At 30.9% G+C, this 18,516-nt stretch overlaps 1 protein-coding gene across 1 annotated transcript; it reads left to right on the forward strand.

Annotated features, from left to right (window-relative positions):
- Positions 1 to 836: 836 nt before the first annotated feature.
- Positions 837 to 17,947, forward strand: LOC126770886 (ecdysone oxidase-like). Its single transcript, XM_050490495.1, has 5 exons — positions 837 to 841; positions 2,723 to 2,844; positions 3,066 to 3,199; positions 3,289 to 4,209; positions 17,723 to 17,947. The coding sequence occupies exons 1-5, from the start codon at positions 837 to 839 to the stop codon at positions 17,945 to 17,947; spliced, it is 1,407 nt and encodes a 468-aa protein (XP_050346452.1).
- Positions 17,948 to 18,516: the final 569 nt, after the last annotated feature.

The following is an 18,516-nucleotide window of genomic DNA, read 5'->3' on the forward strand; positions in this document are numbered from 1 at the left end:
TCAGTATAAGATTTTAAGCGTCAGTTTACGTTAGCGTAAGATTTGTTATTGTAAGTGCGTTAATAATATGCGTGAGATGTACATGAGCTCACATGCTTACACATAAATTTTTATGAGTACCTTGACACTCTATTTTTTTCAGTTAACATAATTTTATGCGACGCATAAGCCAATTTTGAGGAAATTATCAATATGAAATATGAAATGAAAGCGCGTCATCGCCCGTCATAGAAGAGGAATATTTAATTTCTTTTGACGCGAACTTTGGGCGCTTCGAACATACAATTAACTGAATTGACATTTTAAGTTGGTTTTGTTAGCGTTTAAAGTAATTAATGATTGTTTTATTTGTTATTTGCATATTTTTTATAATAAAGTCAAATACTCATCCATGTATTTTTTAAAAAAAAAGACATTTTCTCTTCTGGTTTGTAAGAATATACATATTACGATTTGTTTTTTTCCAAGGCAAATAACCTATAAAATCGTTAACTAAATTTTTTAACCTTATTAAATCCAACTCTCCCCATTCTCCTCACGCTAAAGCTCACGAATTTTAAAACAGATTTTTAAATTCAAAAAGATTTAAAAATAGATTTCAGCGTGATAAAAAGGCAAATTGAATGAATACCTTCGCAGTAGTTCTACCTACGTCTTGTAGCTGCACAAACATAATGTTATCGTAAGTGTCATTTTAAATATTTAAAAATAAAGTTTTATTTATATAATGAGTATTTTAAAGTGTTTAAAGTTGACATTGTCCAGTGGAGCTGGTATAACAAATTCGAAGCTCACCGCAATCTACTATAGTGAAATGTCAAAAAGTTATATGCGACATGAAGTATATTATCTATAACATTTTAAAGACGCACGGATCAAAATAGCGTATCACCGTAAGTCGTCTTTCAACATTTCAAAAGTGAGATGCAAAATGGGTTCTTACAGAATGGTACTGCATTACATTTTACAATACATTTTGTAGTTGCATATTATCAAAATGTTGCATTATTTCTAGATGCATTACTCTTCTTTTGTAAGTTTAAGCTATTTAACTGGCTCTCATTTACGTATTATGCTATCGATATACATATATTTACATAATTTCGATTGTATGATTCTAAATGTCAAGAAATAATATTTAATTGTAACAATTGTGGCATAGAGCCTGGTAAGTGGTCACCAACACCCATAGTCATTGACGCTGTTAGTAATATGTACCGTTCCTTACTTTGCCAATTCGCCACCAATCTTGGGGACTAGGTTATGTCCCTTGTGCCTATAGTTACACTGGCTCACTCGCCCTTCAAACCGGAACACAAGAATACTAGATATTTCTGTTTAAAAAGGTATATAATAAATGAACAAAATAGTTGAATTTAAAAAACATAAACCAAAAGTTTTACCACACGCAATGCTAATAGTTATTATAAAAACACCGTACGATTTAAAATGAAGTTTCATACCAATTTTATACTTATCCAGTTACATTTGCCACCAGCCGCACCCAGTGGACGATGTAATGTGTGTGTAATAGATAGCGATTATTCCACGTTGATTCTCATTTGTTACTACTATCTAAAACTACCCGCAACATCTCGCTAGTTGGACGTTTATTCCGAATGTGAAGTATTAATGTGCACGAGGGGGATATAAGCCAAATTCAACTTAGCTTACCGTTATAAATATAAAATAATTGCATTAATAAATAATTTAAAGTATCTATATCATAATTACTCAATATTGATTTTATAATTATGTATTTATTTTTCATATCAGTATTTTTTTTAATGAATATGGTTTGTTGTAACATTATATTTTGTTCTAAACTTCATTTTTGGCCGTTTTGATCATTTCAATCTAGTAGTTTAAGGGTCAGGCTGGCAACAAGGAAACCTTGGTTACAACGAAATTTCATTTTCCTCAACAATATAATATTATAATATCATTTATTAGGACTTAATGTACAGAAAAGGAAAAGGGTAGCTATAATAAGACCTTCTCGACGGAAACGGTTCATATTATCATTTTGTATATTATTATATCATCGTAATAATATACATAATTATATATTTCATATAAGATTCCTTTCACGAAGTAATGAAAACCCGTATTAAAACATCTATTTTTAACATATTTTTATTAGAATAACATTAAAATTAACTCAAATTAACTTTAAAGGCCCTGCAGACATGAAACATCGAAATTAAATTAATAGTAATTAAAATGATTTATAATTAAATAAAATCATTAAAATATTTAATAAAGTTAACAAATTAAAATTAAAATTTTTATCTGAAGTAGAGACGAAGTTAAAATTGAACGCTACCAAGGATTAACGATTGATGATATCCTTTTTTATAATTACTTTAAGAATACATTCATATAAATAATATTATATAGAATTCAAATGGTCGGTTTGATTGTAAGTGGTGAAATCGGCAAAGAAGTACTTCTCACGGCTTCAATGCGTCGAACCTGAAATCTTAAATGCTCCTTGTAACTAAAATTACATTGCTCACTTATCTTTTAATGTAAATACAGCTATAAAATACATTGATGTTTGGTAAAAGAATAAATAATTGTCATCTTAACTATAGCTATTAGTTTTAATACAAAAACATATTAAGTGAAAGCCCTACCTAGTATTAATTTAAAGTCTCTTCTCAATAAGGGGAAGGAGTTTTAATTCTTTAAAATAATAATAACAATTATTTGTCTTCAGAAATACTATCAATGCTTGTACTTCTACAACAGGAGCGGCTGCTCAGCTATTTGCATCAGCGATAAATTTTCTGGCTGCAACTCAATGTATCATACCAGAAACACATCGCCATTATGTCGGAGGTAAGATTTAGACCCGTAAATGTCTGATTACCTATTTAAATAATAGTATGACTTTATTACAGCTAAGATAAATAATATTTTAAAAGAATTTAAAAACATTATTTATCATAGTGACTAAAAATAAATAACAAAACAATATTAATAAAGTAACTAATGTTAGTCTCTAATAATAAGAATTATGAGTAAGATAAGTATCTAATATCAATTTTGTATCGCATAAGATCATGAAACCTACGACTTCATTATCATCGGTGGAGGTTCAGCTGGTAGCGTAGTAGCAAGTCGACTCAGTGAAATAAAGAATTGGAAAATATTGCTCCTCGAAGCTGGATCTGAGCCTCCTATAGAATCTGATGTAAGTAAATGCGTAAAATATTATATTAACTCCTCATAAAAATGTGATTCAGAAGATTTTTTTTAATTATTGTTATTCCAATGTTACAGATACCATATCTGGGACAATATCTTTTCCAATCTAAATATGATTGGCAATATTACACTCAAAATGATGGTGTGAGTCATCAAGCACTTAAAGCTGGCTCTGTATATTGGCCTCGCGGAAAAATGCTAGGTGGGTGTAGTTCAATGAATGGAATGGCATATGTCAGAGGAAGAGACTGTGATTTTCAAGCATGGGAAAATGCTGGAAATCCAAATTGGACCCCAGAAAATGTTAATTACTATTTTAAGAAAGCGGAAAGTTTTCAACATTCTGAATTATTAGATGATCCTGACATAAGAGATACATATGGTTACTTAGGTCCACAAGTAATTAATACTTTTAATATCACATACAGGGATATCACTGAAAAGGTTTTAGATTCTTGGGATTCTATGGGGTTTAAACGCGTGGCAGATATTAATGCATCTAAATTTAATGGGTTAGGAGTATCAGGCATTTTAAGATCAACAGCTGCAGATGGGCGTAGGTATAGTACATACAAATCATATTTGGATCCTAATAAAAATAGAAAAAATTTAAAAATTCTTACTAATGCATTTGTTACTAAAGTTTTAATTGATGGCAATAACGACGCATATGGAGTTGAAGTCGATATTACGAAACAAAAGAAAACATTTTATGCGAATTATGAAGTAATAATAAGTGCAGGAACAGTAAATACTGCACAATTATTAATGTTATCTGGCATCGGTCCTGCAGAACACTTATTATCTAAGAACATTTCATGTATTGTCAATTTAGCGGGGGTAGGTAAAAATTTACAAGATCATAATTACATTCCTATCGCAATTTATGGAGATGAACCAAGACAAGAAAATGAAGAAGAAAAATTATTTGAAGTCGCAAAATATATGTTTAATAAAACTGGACTCCTAGCACATAATACTATTTCCGATATTGCAGTATTTTTTTCACGTAATCCAAACATGGCTTATCCAGAATTTCAAAGTCACTTAACAATTATACGAAAAAAGAGTAAATCAATAAAAAACTTTTTTCAAAATTACAAAGATGATACACTTAACTCTTTTATCGAATCAAACACATACAAAACGTTATATTTATTTCCTTTTAATCTTTTACATCCATTATCTAGAGGATCAATATATTTAAAAACGTCAAATCCTTACGATTACCCAATAATTAATGGCAACTATTTTAGCGAAATTAAAGATTTAGAAGCGACAGTCGATGGTATAAAAATGCTTACAGAGATAGTGAAGACGCCATATTTTAAATCTATAAACGCTTTTGTACAAAGAGTGAATATACCTCAATGCAATAAATATATATTCAAAAGTGATTTTTATTGGCAATGCTATGCAATAAACACGTGTAGTACTGTATACCATCCGGTTGGGACGGCAAAAATGGGACCAAATCCAAAGGACTCGGTCGTTAATAACTTTTTAAAAGTCTATGGAGTAAAGAGATTACGTGTTATAGATGCTAGTATAATGCCTTCGATTACAAGTGGAAATACTAATGCTCCAACTATAATGATTGGTGAAATGGGTTCTGATATGATTAAAGCTGAATATCTGAATCACTATTAAAACCTTATAATATATAAGGCTATATTATATATAAACTATCAACCGTTACTTGTTGATTGTTTTAATGCCATTGATTAATTGTGTTGAAGATATGAAATACCATGAAGTACTATAATAAAACTATGAAATAATATAAACATGGATAATGATCTACGAAATTATTTTAAAAAGATTGTGTAGCTGTGTTATATCGGCAAAGAAGACTGCAATAAATGGTTGCCCTGGTACAGTCCAATGCACTGGTGTTCGGTCAGAAAGACAGCCGTCCGTTAAAATCTGTAAAATTCATATGATGACGATGATGAAAAGTCCAGGCAATACAAATTGAGAAAAAGTGTTATAAGATAAAACTTGTACTAAATATTTATTCTCTTAAAATATTACTATTATTTAAAAAAGTTTAGCTCTCAAACTGTACTTTATGTTGGAGTGATATTATATTTAATTAATTAAATTTAGCTATTTTTATAAGTTTGTAATTTTATATATACAATAAGATATTTTATCATGAGATTAACTGTGAATAATTGCTATTATAATTGTGTTTTTATGTAAAAAAAAAAATTGGAATAAAAACAGTTATTAAATCGCTCGTTGTTGAAATAAATGCAAGCAATTTATAAATATATTTTGTTTTAAATTTTACACAACCACTTATCATTTTCATTTTCCGAAGTGGATTTATTATGAAGTCAAACTTCACTTATTTCGTATTCCTCACTTTGTTGCCAGAAGTCTCATGAATAAATCCGTTCTCTTTTGCATATAAGAACTCTCTATTCATTGGGTAGTCGCTTAAGAATATATTGCTGTCTTTATCTTAAGTTTTGAGAGAAGTTGCAGTTTTGCATTGAGATAAATTTCAATCATCTTCTTTTCCTGAGCTTTTGATATTTCAATTTATAAAAGAAAGAAAATAAATAGATAATAATAAAAGACAGAAGCCTGTGGATACGGGCAGCGCAAGACCGGCCATCGCGAAAATCCTTAGGTGCGGCCTTTGTCCAGCGGTAGACGCTTTCCGGCTGATACGAGAGAAAGAGAGAGAGAAAGAAAATATTTTATATTGAATTGAAAAAAAATATTTCTTTAGTCAAACTTTTAATCTATTTTACAATTTTAATCCGCAATTTAATTATGAATCGAAAATAATAATTATAAATTTACAAAGATTTTCTTACCGACTGGTCCTCAATGTATATTAATTTTATTTTTAGATATAAATTATAAAGAGCTTAGATACATTTTTATAATATTAAAGTACTAAGACGAAATAATAATAAAATAAATGTTATTTAATATTCTAAATAATTGTTAGTATGCTGCAATAGTTTTTTACTTACAATTATTGTTATAAAACTTTTTAAATTATACCAAGCAATCCCGTCTGGGTATCACCCACTCATCAGTTATTCGAGCGCTAAACTTAGTATTGCTTACATTGCCAATGTCTATGAGCTGTGGTGACGACTTGCCAATAGACATTTGCCCCTCCTACCTATATAATAAAAAAATGGTGTTATGAAAACATATTATTATTATTATTGACAATTTTAATATAATTCCTTTATTTCAAACGATCCACTTTTTGTCTATTATATTTTTTTAATACATAACATGAAATTTATACGAGGATTATGAGATATGATAGGAAGTGGTCATCTATAGAAGCATATAGAGTGTCATAGTTTTATAATGAACTACCAATCATAGTAGCCAAACAAATATGCTCTTTATTTTTATAAAAAAGGGTTCAAATCGGAAACACGCGTAGCATTGCCGCATGGTAGTACAATATCTGCCGAGATGATAATATCAACTATTATACACATATTAAGGTTGACTGTACGTTTAAGAGTCAGTGAAATGAAGGGGATTGAAGTGGGATTAGAGTGTTCACTTGTTGCCATCGTTATTGATAACTCATCAAAAGTATTATAATAATAAAATTCAAAGGCTTTAGCTAGAATAATCTTAAACATTATTGAAATTTTTAAAAACTAGTTACACGTCTAATCTACTTAAAATATTGAATTATGTACATATATATGTATGTACATTATGTATATGTGAATTTAATATTTGATATCAATTAAATTTAATTTAATCCTAGCTGAAATAATATAAAACAAAATATCACACTAATAAAAAAACATACATTTTTATGGTGGTGTTCAAAACTGTCGTATAAAATCTAGATCGAGCACGAAGAATTTTTATATATTTTTACTATGTCTTTTGATGTTAATAGACAGCCTGAAACTATTTATTCCTCAATCCGCTTACGCCAAGAGCTTAAAAGATTAAAGCGTTCGTTTTATGAACCTCGTTTTCAATCCAGCGTCGCCAATGTTTACACAAAGTAGCTTTAAATCTAAGCCCAGCAATGAACTGAAGTTTGGATTCCATGACGTCGTATTTTATAACAAACTAACGAACCATCCCGACTTTATCCGAGTTGAACAATTATCTTTTTTATGGCCTAGCTCAGAACCTTGAGTTACATTATTGCAATTTGCGTAGGGATCCCTAATTTTTATAATAATAAAATATAGTTTTGTTCCTCGCTGATAAAATAGCAACAAAGTACTATATTGGTGAAAGAAATTTGAAAATCGGTTAAGTAGATTCTGAGTTTATCCATCACAAACAAACATACAAAAATCAGACCTTTTTTCTTTATATTATTAGTATAGATGTATCTTTACTTAAGTTAATGACGTTTTGAGGTAATAAATTGCATGAATAATCCCACGCTCGTCTCACAAACTTAATTTAATACAAACTAAGTTTGGGGGAGAAATGTCAGCTATTTTATTAGATTTTTAACCAAACGAAATCTAAGGATCGTTAAATATAAATAAATTAAAGTAATGGTATCATTAAATATCGAAGTTGTTTACTGATATATAATAATTTAAGGTCAAATTAAGGACAAACACACACAGACACGAACTATTTTAAAACATAAATATGTGCTAAAATTATATCGCAATGTGACTTGGAGGTCAATAATTATAAAAAACATGTTTTTATTCAATACAAAATTTTGTTTCGAAATGTTTTCAATATTTTTTTGCATGTTCGTTAAAGGAAAGCTTAGTATTGAAGGGTTAGGTGTAGCCATTTCAGTTTGCTATTTCCTTTGCCAAGTTAACAAAAGGTAAACATGAGTTGGCCCCGTGTAACGTACCTAAACGCTTAAAACGTTTGAGGGGATAACAAGATATTTTGTAGCTATGCGCGTTATTCGTAAATGCTGTTATAACACTAGAATCTAGACGCTGAATATAAAGATTTAATTTGAACAAAAAGTTATTTCCCAAAGCCGTGTGCTGCGACAAAATTGCGATCTTATTACGGATCACCCATTCTAGTCACAAGTATGTAAATATATTAATAAATTACATCACATTTGAAAATTTAAATGATTATTTTATCCAAATATATTTATAACTAAAACACTTACACAAATTACACACAAAGCACTTACACAAATGTAAAAACAAAAGAACTACTAGCGCTTAATGAATATAATTTTGTTAAGCATAACAACCAAATTATTCAGTTTTATCATGTATCAAAAAATTGTGGTATTTTTGATTACCTTCGAACAATCGCATCAAAATTAGAGGAGTCCGTTGCTCAGCTGTACTTTTGTTTTGTAAATATATATATATTTTTTTAATTTTTATATGTTCATCTATAATACTTAAAAAGTTTCTTCAATTCCTCATTAATCCCTCTATCAGAACTAGATTTTGATAAAAATGAGATCAATTTGGAAATATGTAGATTATCAAAAGAGTTCTGAGGTAACAAATACAAAAAAAAACAATTAGGCATCTTTTTTAAAGTCGCTTAAAAATAGTAAAATTCTGATTATATACGTCTCTAGTTAATGCATAGTTATCATATAACTCAAACAAGTTCAGAGGAAACATTATAATCTCTGAGGATAATTAAATGTCTAAAGTTAACTTGTCTGTTCCAAAAATCCAAAAACTAAAATTTGTACGTTTAATTTCGCCATTTTTTACACAATAAATTTCATTTTTTTTTACTAAATTAAGGTAAAATTAAGATAAACAAAGGTAAAATTAAATAATTACCATACTCATTAAATACCTATTAAGTTGTACTGCAATAGCTTCTCTTAATTCCCTAAGGGAATTTATAAATAATAATTACATTCTTATAAATAAATTAGGGTGCAACAGAGGCTCCCGTCAGAAGGGTGCTAACTCGGAAATTACATTTTTAGTGAGTGACTCAATCTCGTAATAATGAAGGCTAATTTCCCGACGGACTAACCACGGTCGACTACATCTAAAATGCAAGAACAGTTGAGCATTTATACTTTACATTTATATTAACATAATATCTTAGTTTGCTTGCAATTCACTGAGATGAAAGAATGAGGTTTTTATATCAATGTATATAGAACATTATTTTGATTCGAAACAAGTATCGGCGCGTCTTGGGAGTCCGACTCGTTTGCCAAGACGACCTAACGCTCTTATGCTGTTTGACCGTTGGACAGTTGGACCGCCGCCGCTCTCAACTCGCTTGTGTGTGAGTGGGCGCTTATACTAAATACTACATTGATATATATAATAATAATAAGAAAAAATATATATTTCATTATCGAAACTTTGTGTTCAAATTTAATTTACTTCATATTTATTTATTGGTATTCTTTAATTACAATTTAATTCAATTTTGATATTTCGCAACCGTCGTCCGAGACGGTTAAATTTTTTAATACTGTACATACTAGTTGCACATGTAGTTGTCATTGTATATACTAAACGTGACATGTTTCGTGTTTTAAAAATATAATAACACAGATATAATGACGAACTTGATAATTATGTTAGTTTTATATTTTATGTGATCTCCAGTGCGGGTTGGTGTAATACACATGTGGCAGAATATAAAATGTGGCAGAAATTATGTGAATGTGGTAGAAAATATTAGTCAGAAAAATCATAAATAGCATGAATCTATCTTTTAAATATAAGTAACGGTAAAATAATAACGACAACTGTAGTTCAGTTTAATGATGACACAGTATTCATCAATCTAACCAGTAAGTTAAGTAGTTTTTAAAATATTACGAGATATTTAAATAACGGGGCGTGTTGTACGATTCATTATCACATTTCGGGCGAATAGGTCCGAATTATTTAAGCAAGGAAAGAAATTCTTATTTTACCTGTACGAAATCAGTACGGGCAGCTAGCTTACAATGAAATCAGTGTAAGGAAAATGTTCAACTTAAAAAGAGCTTGCGAAAAATCCGCAAAACAACGTAGTCGCTGGAATAAGACTTCTTAGCGAACGCATTAAAAAGTTTCTTTATATTTGACAAACTCTCATTTAAGATACTTAAAGATCTTAAAATTTGTACAGAAAAGTTATATTATAAATATTGATATCATATGTTGCACGCAGATAAATTTTCACTTTTTATTTAAAATAGGCATACTAGGATAAGTAAGTGGTCACCATCGTCCATCGACATGGCCTAATAAGAAATATTAACCATCCCTTACAACGTCAATGCACCACTAATGTTGCGATCTATGATATTGCGTCTCTTATGTCTGTAGTTTACAGGCATAAGAGACGCAGTTTTACATTGGCTCACTCATTCAAATTTGAATATAATACTAAGTATAACTGTTTTACTGTAGAATATATTTGATATGTGGGTGGTAAACGAAACAGGCTTCCCTACCACCAAGTATAATTTTTATATTTTATTCAGATTTCGACCACGATTAAACCTTTTTAATCTTTTCTCCGACGTTTCAACAGTTTCCACACCCATGGCCCCGAGCTGATTTTATGTTTAACAAATAAAATTGAGCTTAAAAAAATACATATAATGAATAATCTTAAATAGTTTTCTTAATGAAGTACGAACTTCCGCAAATGCTATCACAAACTAACTTGTAATTAAGTCGGATGTGAAAACCATGATATCGTATTTTAACACAAAGGAATCCTAACTTCCGACTGCGACGTTTCGAAGTAATAAATTAAGGGACTAATCCCACGCTCATCTCAAAGGCATCTCACTCGATGAATCGGTTCGTACTTTGTCAACGAGTACTTGTTTATTTGAAATTGATTAATGAAACATAGCCCACGGTGAGGCGCTTAAAATTGACCTCAGTTTTGCGGGGGTATTTGCTAGTTAATAATTTAATAATCAATAGCTAGCCCAGTTATTAATGCTCGTATTCTTTTTCACATAATATAATATAATTAGTTGTTAGTTCTGAAACATTATACGAATAAAACATCTTCACCAATAAAGAAAGAAAGAGACAGAGAGAGACAATATTTTAAATAACCCAATAAAAGAACTGATTTTTTTAAGGGTAATAAATAAAATTAAATATACAACACAAGTGTGGTTTATTTAATTATTAATTCATTTATATTATAAAATATGATTTGAGTTAAGATTTAATATTTCAATACCGCGCTAATGTCAATGCGCTTAACCTAAAAACGCATCCCAACGAGAGTAAGCATCCATTCAGGTCACTGCCTTTTAGGTGACATGACTTCTAAAACATGGATAATTTTGACTTTGGTAAGAAAAGCCTTTTATTTTTTGTGTTGTGTGTTTTAATTTGCGATCTTACCTTACATATTGATCTTGTAAACAAAATGTGTAGTTCGCGAATCATACCAATCTACAAAAATAGATTGAAAACTATATTATATAAATTTTATATACACTATGTCATCATTAATAGCATACCAGTTTCTACTGATTTACTGATTTTTGATTTTTTTTATTGTGTTACAGTATCATTAATAATAATAGTGAAAAATAACTCAGCCACTAGAATAAACGCTGTATAGCTGTTAAGTCATTTCATATAGCACATCAAGTCATAAAATATTAAACGTTGTATAAACAACGACGACGGCGGTAAGACCGTCAGCTGAGGGATTTTACGTCATGAGCGAGCATTTAGTCAACGAATGATGACTGAATTTATGATACATTAAAAAAACAAACTTTTATAACTTATTTTACCGTAAGAGGAAGGCTAAAAGGTAATTGTAGGAACAAATAAGTACTCAATACAATTAAGAATTACGTCAATCATAGAAAAAATAAAGATTTTGAACTTTTATCGGTTTCGGCATAAAGTTTGGAGTGATGAACGATATAACGTGACAAAGAGAGCTTAATATGAGTATTAAAAGATAGAAAGGGAGAGGAAGAGAAAGAGAAGAAAAATTAATAATCTAACCACATTTTCTTTAGTCACGGTGAAACGTCATATGAATTAAAGAGTGCGAGTGTGGATATCGTTATGATGATCGCATCTCACTACCCTTTGCGGTCAAAGGTGCTGAGCAAGACGCAATATTGCGAATTGTGGACGAAATATGTTGACCTACATCAATTGAAGAATATATTGATAGATTTTTTGTATAAGTCTACTGATTATCCTTCAAAGTCTTACTACTTTTCAAATATATAAAATATCTTTTCATTATTAGGAATTTTAAAAATGGTTTATTTTAATTTCTCATTATTGATTAATTAACCACAATAAAATGGTATAAGTTTTCAGCATTCGAATGAGTGAGTATTGCATTGGACATACACCTTTGTAACTTTTTTATAATTCATTCTAAGAAGACCAAATTAATTTGTCAAATTACATATATCCCTAATACTGTAAGTATCGGGTAAAATTCTCGTCTTCAAACGGGAACATCAAGACTCTTAATTAAATAATTAGTTAAGCAACATTACTTTAATCATAAGCCTACAAAAAGCTCAGATATTACATTTTTACCAAAGATTGTAAGTCCAAGCTTTAAATAAAAACAATTTAACTTTAATTAAACAAGGTAAGAAATTATTTATATAATTGATTTTTATTAGGTTCGTTCGATAAACAAGACAGTAAAACATGAATATATATTTTACCTAATTTACAGTAACACATATTCGGGTATTTCTTTAAAGTGTGTTTTTGGAATCAAGATTCATGTCGAATATCTGTACGTATTTTCTATGTTCAGCAATTTAATTTCATTACATAATTTCATAAGTTGTTATTATATAATTTCATAATTTAAAATAAAAAAAATATATATTTTTGCATGTCTAATAAAAAACATTCTTCATATAAAGTAATTAATATTATATTATAAAAAAATTACCATTGTAAACATCATTGAATTTTGCAAACACGTTGCAGGTGTAGAGAAAATGATATACTTAATACCTAATAAATAATAAAGTCTTAATACATAATAAAGTCGAGATGGCCCAGTGGCAAGAACGCGTGAATCTTAACCGATGAACGTGGGTTCAAACCCGGGTTATGTATTATTAAATATATGTTTAATGTGATAATGAAAATAACCCGGGCAAGCACCTCTGAATTTTCATGTGCTTAATTTCTGTTTATAATTCATCTCGTGCTTTTCGGTGAAGGAAAACATCGTGAGGAAACCTGCATGTGTCTAATTTCATCGAAATTCTGCCACATGTGTATTCCACCAACCCGTATTGGAGCAGCGTGGTGGAATAAGCTCCAAACCTTCTCCCCAAAAAGGGAGAGGAGGCCTTAGTCCAGCAGTGGGACATTAACAGGCTGTTACTGATACTTAATACCTACACCCCCAGCCCACGCACACACACTACGACTGGTATGTATTAAATAACATATTATTAGTGGTTTACGTTTTTTACAATAAAAGACAGCAGAAAAATCAATATATATTTGAAGAATTTCTATAATATTGGTTTTTAAAAAAGGAGTTTTCCTCGAAAAACCTATTACAAAAATAATAAAACGCAATTGTAATTTCGTTTGAATGGTAGCTGTTGTATGAATAGTACTAATTGTAATAGCTGTTGTATGAATTTACTAATCTACGTATAAGACGATGCATATTGATATTTCGAACGATTAAACTAATAAATGTAATTAAAATATTAATTAGTGAGATAAATAACTAGCAGAGACTGGGACGTGATGGAAGCTTACTGAAGCTAGGAGGAGCGAGTTTGAACAGTAAAGCTCGTCGAGTAATGAAGCTGCATCCACATGGCAATTATAGTTAATGCCTGCAATTTATACTTATTTTTACTATTGTACAGTCATGAACAATGGAAAAAATAGCAATTAAGCTAAACAACTGCATCGACGCTTAGTCTGTGGATAATACTGTGGATAACTAGTCTTGTGTTATGACTACAATAAATAAGGGCGGAAATGTATCTTCTGATTAAACATTTATACATGTAATGAAACATAACTAGTGAATCGAAAAATTGAGGAAAACATATTTTATGTATTTTCATGTTTCGAACATTTTTTTCTTTTTTTCTTCTCGTATTTCTATATTTTTATTAATGACATCAAAGCTCGTCAATAGTGATAAAAAATTAATATCGTCAGATTTGGATGTTGCTGAAATGAGAAGAGTTACTGAAATGTTTTATCTTTACCTGACGTCACCGATGCCTTACATTAATTGGTAGTTATTAGAATCACTAATACTTATCGAGATGATGGGAAGCCGACACAGATAGAACTCGTAAATATCTTCTGATGATCGCGCAAGCAACACTAAATTTTCATACAAGTAATTATTATTTGAGGAAACCGGCACTATCTAATTTCCTGGAATTCTGCTACTGCATTGAGCGTGTTGGAATAAGCTCTAAGCCTTCTCCTCAAAGAAAGAGAGGCAATGACACGTTCACAAGTTTTTTACTTTACTAGGATCACGATCGAATGTTGCAACCCATTGTAGAGGTTATAATGCGAAAGTTACATGATCATGCCGGATCATTTTACAAGAGATATGTTGTTTATAGCAAACTGTCTCGTTCTAACTAGTTATATTACAACTATGATAATGCGAGATGTCACAGTAGTAAGGCAACAACTAGTTATGTAAGTTTTATGTCAGACAATATGCTATGGTTAGAAAATGTAGCTTGAATTTGTCTTTGTTTACATATTGACAAGGCTTTGTGCAAGCTCATAATATGTGCTCGTGTAAAGACAGCCACAAGCCAATATTTTTATTAAAAGGTCGGTGGCACAATAGTGATGTAAGAAATGGTTAATATTTCTTACGGTGCCAATGTCTATGGACGGTGGTGACAAATTCCCATTAGGTGGCCATTCTGCCCATCTGGCTGTTTATATTTTAAAAAAAATTATCTCTTTTAAGTGTCTTACTGCCTGTGAATAAATGTTCTGGTGTTGCTAATCTTGCTTGTTAATCTAGATAACCGACAAAAGGGTCTTTCTTGGTATAGACTAGCGTTAAAATATCTGTAAACGATCGAGTGAGTTGTATACATATAACATGTATGTGTCCAGTGGTTGGAATACGTGAATCCTAAATACTTAACCAAGGATTCCAAGTTCAAAACCGGGCAAGCACCACTGAATTTTCATGTGCTTAATTTGTGTTTATATAATTATAATTCATCTCGTGCTCGCCGGTGAAGTAAAACGACGTGAAGAAACGTGCACATCGTGGATGAAAATCTAGCACCTGTATCCAGCTTTCATCAATGGAGCAGCTCCAAACCTTTGACTTGAAAATAAGAGGCCTTAGCCCAGCAATGGAATAAGAAAGTGTTTAATATCTAAGTTACTAACAGAGCATTGCTTACATATAAATGAAAATGATATATCTCTATTTTGATACACAATACCATTCAGTAAGTCTACTATGATATATTAAATTCATCTCAGTGGTTACCATGGATATGCGTTTGAAGCAGTATTAATTTGATTGAATATTATAACATTATGTAATCATAATTGTAGATTTTGATTATTAGTGGAGGAATTCGTCACTTTTATATCCGTCCCGGTACCGGTTAAAACTACTTAGATTTTGATGACGTGTTTTAATGCCAGTAATTAAAAATACTTCAACCACAATAGTTGTTTTTTAAACTATTAACTCTTAAGTCGGAAAACTTAAAAAACCCGAATTTTTAGAAAAGTTATCGGTATTTATGTGTGCAGAACAGCCGAGTTGTTGCACTCAAGCTTGTACAGAACAATGGCTTGGAATGGAAATACTTGCACTAATTGTAAAAATATATATTCATTCATCACTTTGCACAAGATTATTATTATTCATTATGTATTTATTCATTATGTATGTATTCATTATGGTAGTCGTACGATGTTTTGAGTCTTCTGATTAACTATAATTAATTGATATTAAGAGCTAAAGTAACGTATATTAGAAATATTGTTTTGATTGATGATACTTAAACTGTATTTAACTTAACTAAAGTTGTATTTTTAAAATCATTAAACGCAACTTCATATAATTTATTGTGACACGTGCAAATTTTGTCTTCCGTTTCTTTTGTTTTAACGGTATTGGAAATACATTTTTATGGCATTTATTTAAAAAGCATTCATGTAGTTACTTCATTCATTTTAACCAAAAATAGGAAGCTAAATCTCACCTAAGGGGAATTTCAACAAATAGTATCGCAACATGGACCAAAGCAAGTACTAACGACTGACTGATCAAATTTCTCCCCGGATTGAAACGAACCGCGTGTGGTCGATAAAATGCTGAACTTGGAATTTTTCGTTACTCATCAGGGGTACGGATGCTTGCAGCAGTCATTGGTTAGGTATTATTTAATATATAACCGAATAATGTTTCAAGGTTATAAATTAAATGAATAATCGACGTTTGTCTCAAAATTCTGAAACCAATTAGATTAGTGATTTGTCTAATGTAATATTATCTTCTATAATATTATTTAAAATCCATTCTTCTATTTGTTATTGTACTTATTCCGTTTCATTAGTTTGTGTATAGAGTTAGTGTTTTATTTGCGGAATTTCGAAACGATAAAAAAGGTTCTATAGAACTATGTAATGAACCCAATTGCCCCTATGACGAACACGCATGGACGATAACCTAAATTTATCTCAAATTCAGGCGAACTTTGAAACTCTAGTTCTTAGTTTTGTGTTTGCTAAACTAAAACTAAAAAAAAATAAGAGAATAATTGTGTTTTTTTCTATTCAATGATATAATAAATATAAGTAATATATTATTTACTAAGCTTTATGGGATTTATGTGTTGATATTAACTCCAACTTTACCAGAGGGGTCCGTACAGATATATTTATCTAAATACTTACTTATTACCCATATAAGGAATGGTTTGTACATTATGCCTCTTTGGCCTAGTGACTATATTATAAGGTAGCTGATCCCAAGATTATTATAGATTGAGATTAACCCGGGCCGGATTAGTTATTGAATTTTTCTGCCAGAAAGCCATTTTCATAACAACCAGAAGTTTAAAAATTACCAGTGTCAACACTCCTGTGCCTCAGTTAGCACGTAAAGCAAATTAGTTTCTGCGCCTGAACCACATATTCCACTGAGAGCTCATGTGTTTGTGTCAAATTAAAGTAAAAATGAATTATAATATGCCTTTATACAGACCACTAAATAGTCTTTTATATGTAATTAATTATATTCTGTTAAGTAGACATTTTGCTAAAATTATATAATTTGTCGTACATGTAATTTACAGTTACCTAAATTAAATTAACAAGAAATCTAATTTCGAAATTTGTAGTAGTTTCTAAATGAATACACAGATTATGTAGTTTAATTTAAAAAAAAATTGTTCCTAGGTTCAAATTCCATGTCGGGCCAATTAAAAATTATTGGCGAAGGGTAATTAAAAATTATTGGCAAAGGGGTCGAAATCGCTCAGAAGGACATCATCATCACCATTTCTATTGTTATAATTCCCACTTTTTAATCAGTGACATGTGTTTCTTTTTAGGCAGCATCACAATCCACGGAAGCCTTCAGAAATTTACCCGGCTTAGTTGGGGGAAGGGAGGCTTATGTAGGATTCTTACCCTCTAAAATCACTGCGTTGGCCGTCCTCGGCATGGATCGGAGAGGTTGCGGGCCCCTTTCATTCTGTGCTCCACTCGTGTCGGAGCTCTCCTCAGGGGGCGAAAGTAATCTTCCGCACTCCTCGTTAGTGTGTACAGCAACGTGAGACCATCCCACCTGCCGTTCTTCTCAGCTGTCTGAAATGGGACATGCGAGGCTCTCACCTCACGTATCTCAGAATTACGCCCTATATTTTAAACCCCCGTCATCGGGGCTGTGGGAGGGCCGAAACGACATCAACATCATCTCCGCCGAGCAGGATCGGCTCTTTCCCGTTCCCGCTCCGCTGTTTCCTTCTGGACCATGACGGTCTCACAGAAGGAGGCTACGGCCCTCCACTCAGATTTTCTGCGGAGCATCGCCGACACGATTGCTCTCAAGACAGTATAACTAAGTCAACTCAATCGTAACGAAATTCATGCTCATTTGGTGGAAAAAATAGGACTATATTATTAGATTGTGTCCTGAAAAAGTATTGTTACAAATGTTTATTTAATAAGAAAATCCGTTATCGCTTGATAAAATACATTTAATTTCGTCTCTAGAAATTCTATTTCTGTTATAAGATTTATTACAATGGGATTAGTGATGAAGGCACTATGATTACTATCTCGCACGCATAAAGACCCAACTCAACATTCTACATATTGTAGAGACTCATAGGGATTTGGATTA

The sequence above is a fragment of the Nymphalis io genome, chromosome 9 (assembly GCF_905147045.1).
Source record: "Nymphalis io chromosome 9, ilAglIoxx1.1, whole genome shotgun sequence".
In the NCBI taxonomy this organism is placed as follows: Eukaryota; Metazoa; Arthropoda; class Insecta; order Lepidoptera; family Nymphalidae; genus Nymphalis; species Nymphalis io.

Bases quoted from the DNA above. Each gene is read 5' to 3' on its own strand.
- LOC126770886 (XM_050490495.1), top strand. The intron at 2,845-3,065 runs GTAAGATTTAGA...GTATCGCATAAG, and splicing joins ACATCGCCATTATGTCGGAG to ATCATGAAACCTACGACTTC. The intron at 3,200-3,288 runs GTAAGTAAATGC...CCAATGTTACAG, and splicing joins AGCCTCCTATAGAATCTGAT to ATACCATATCTGGGACAATA.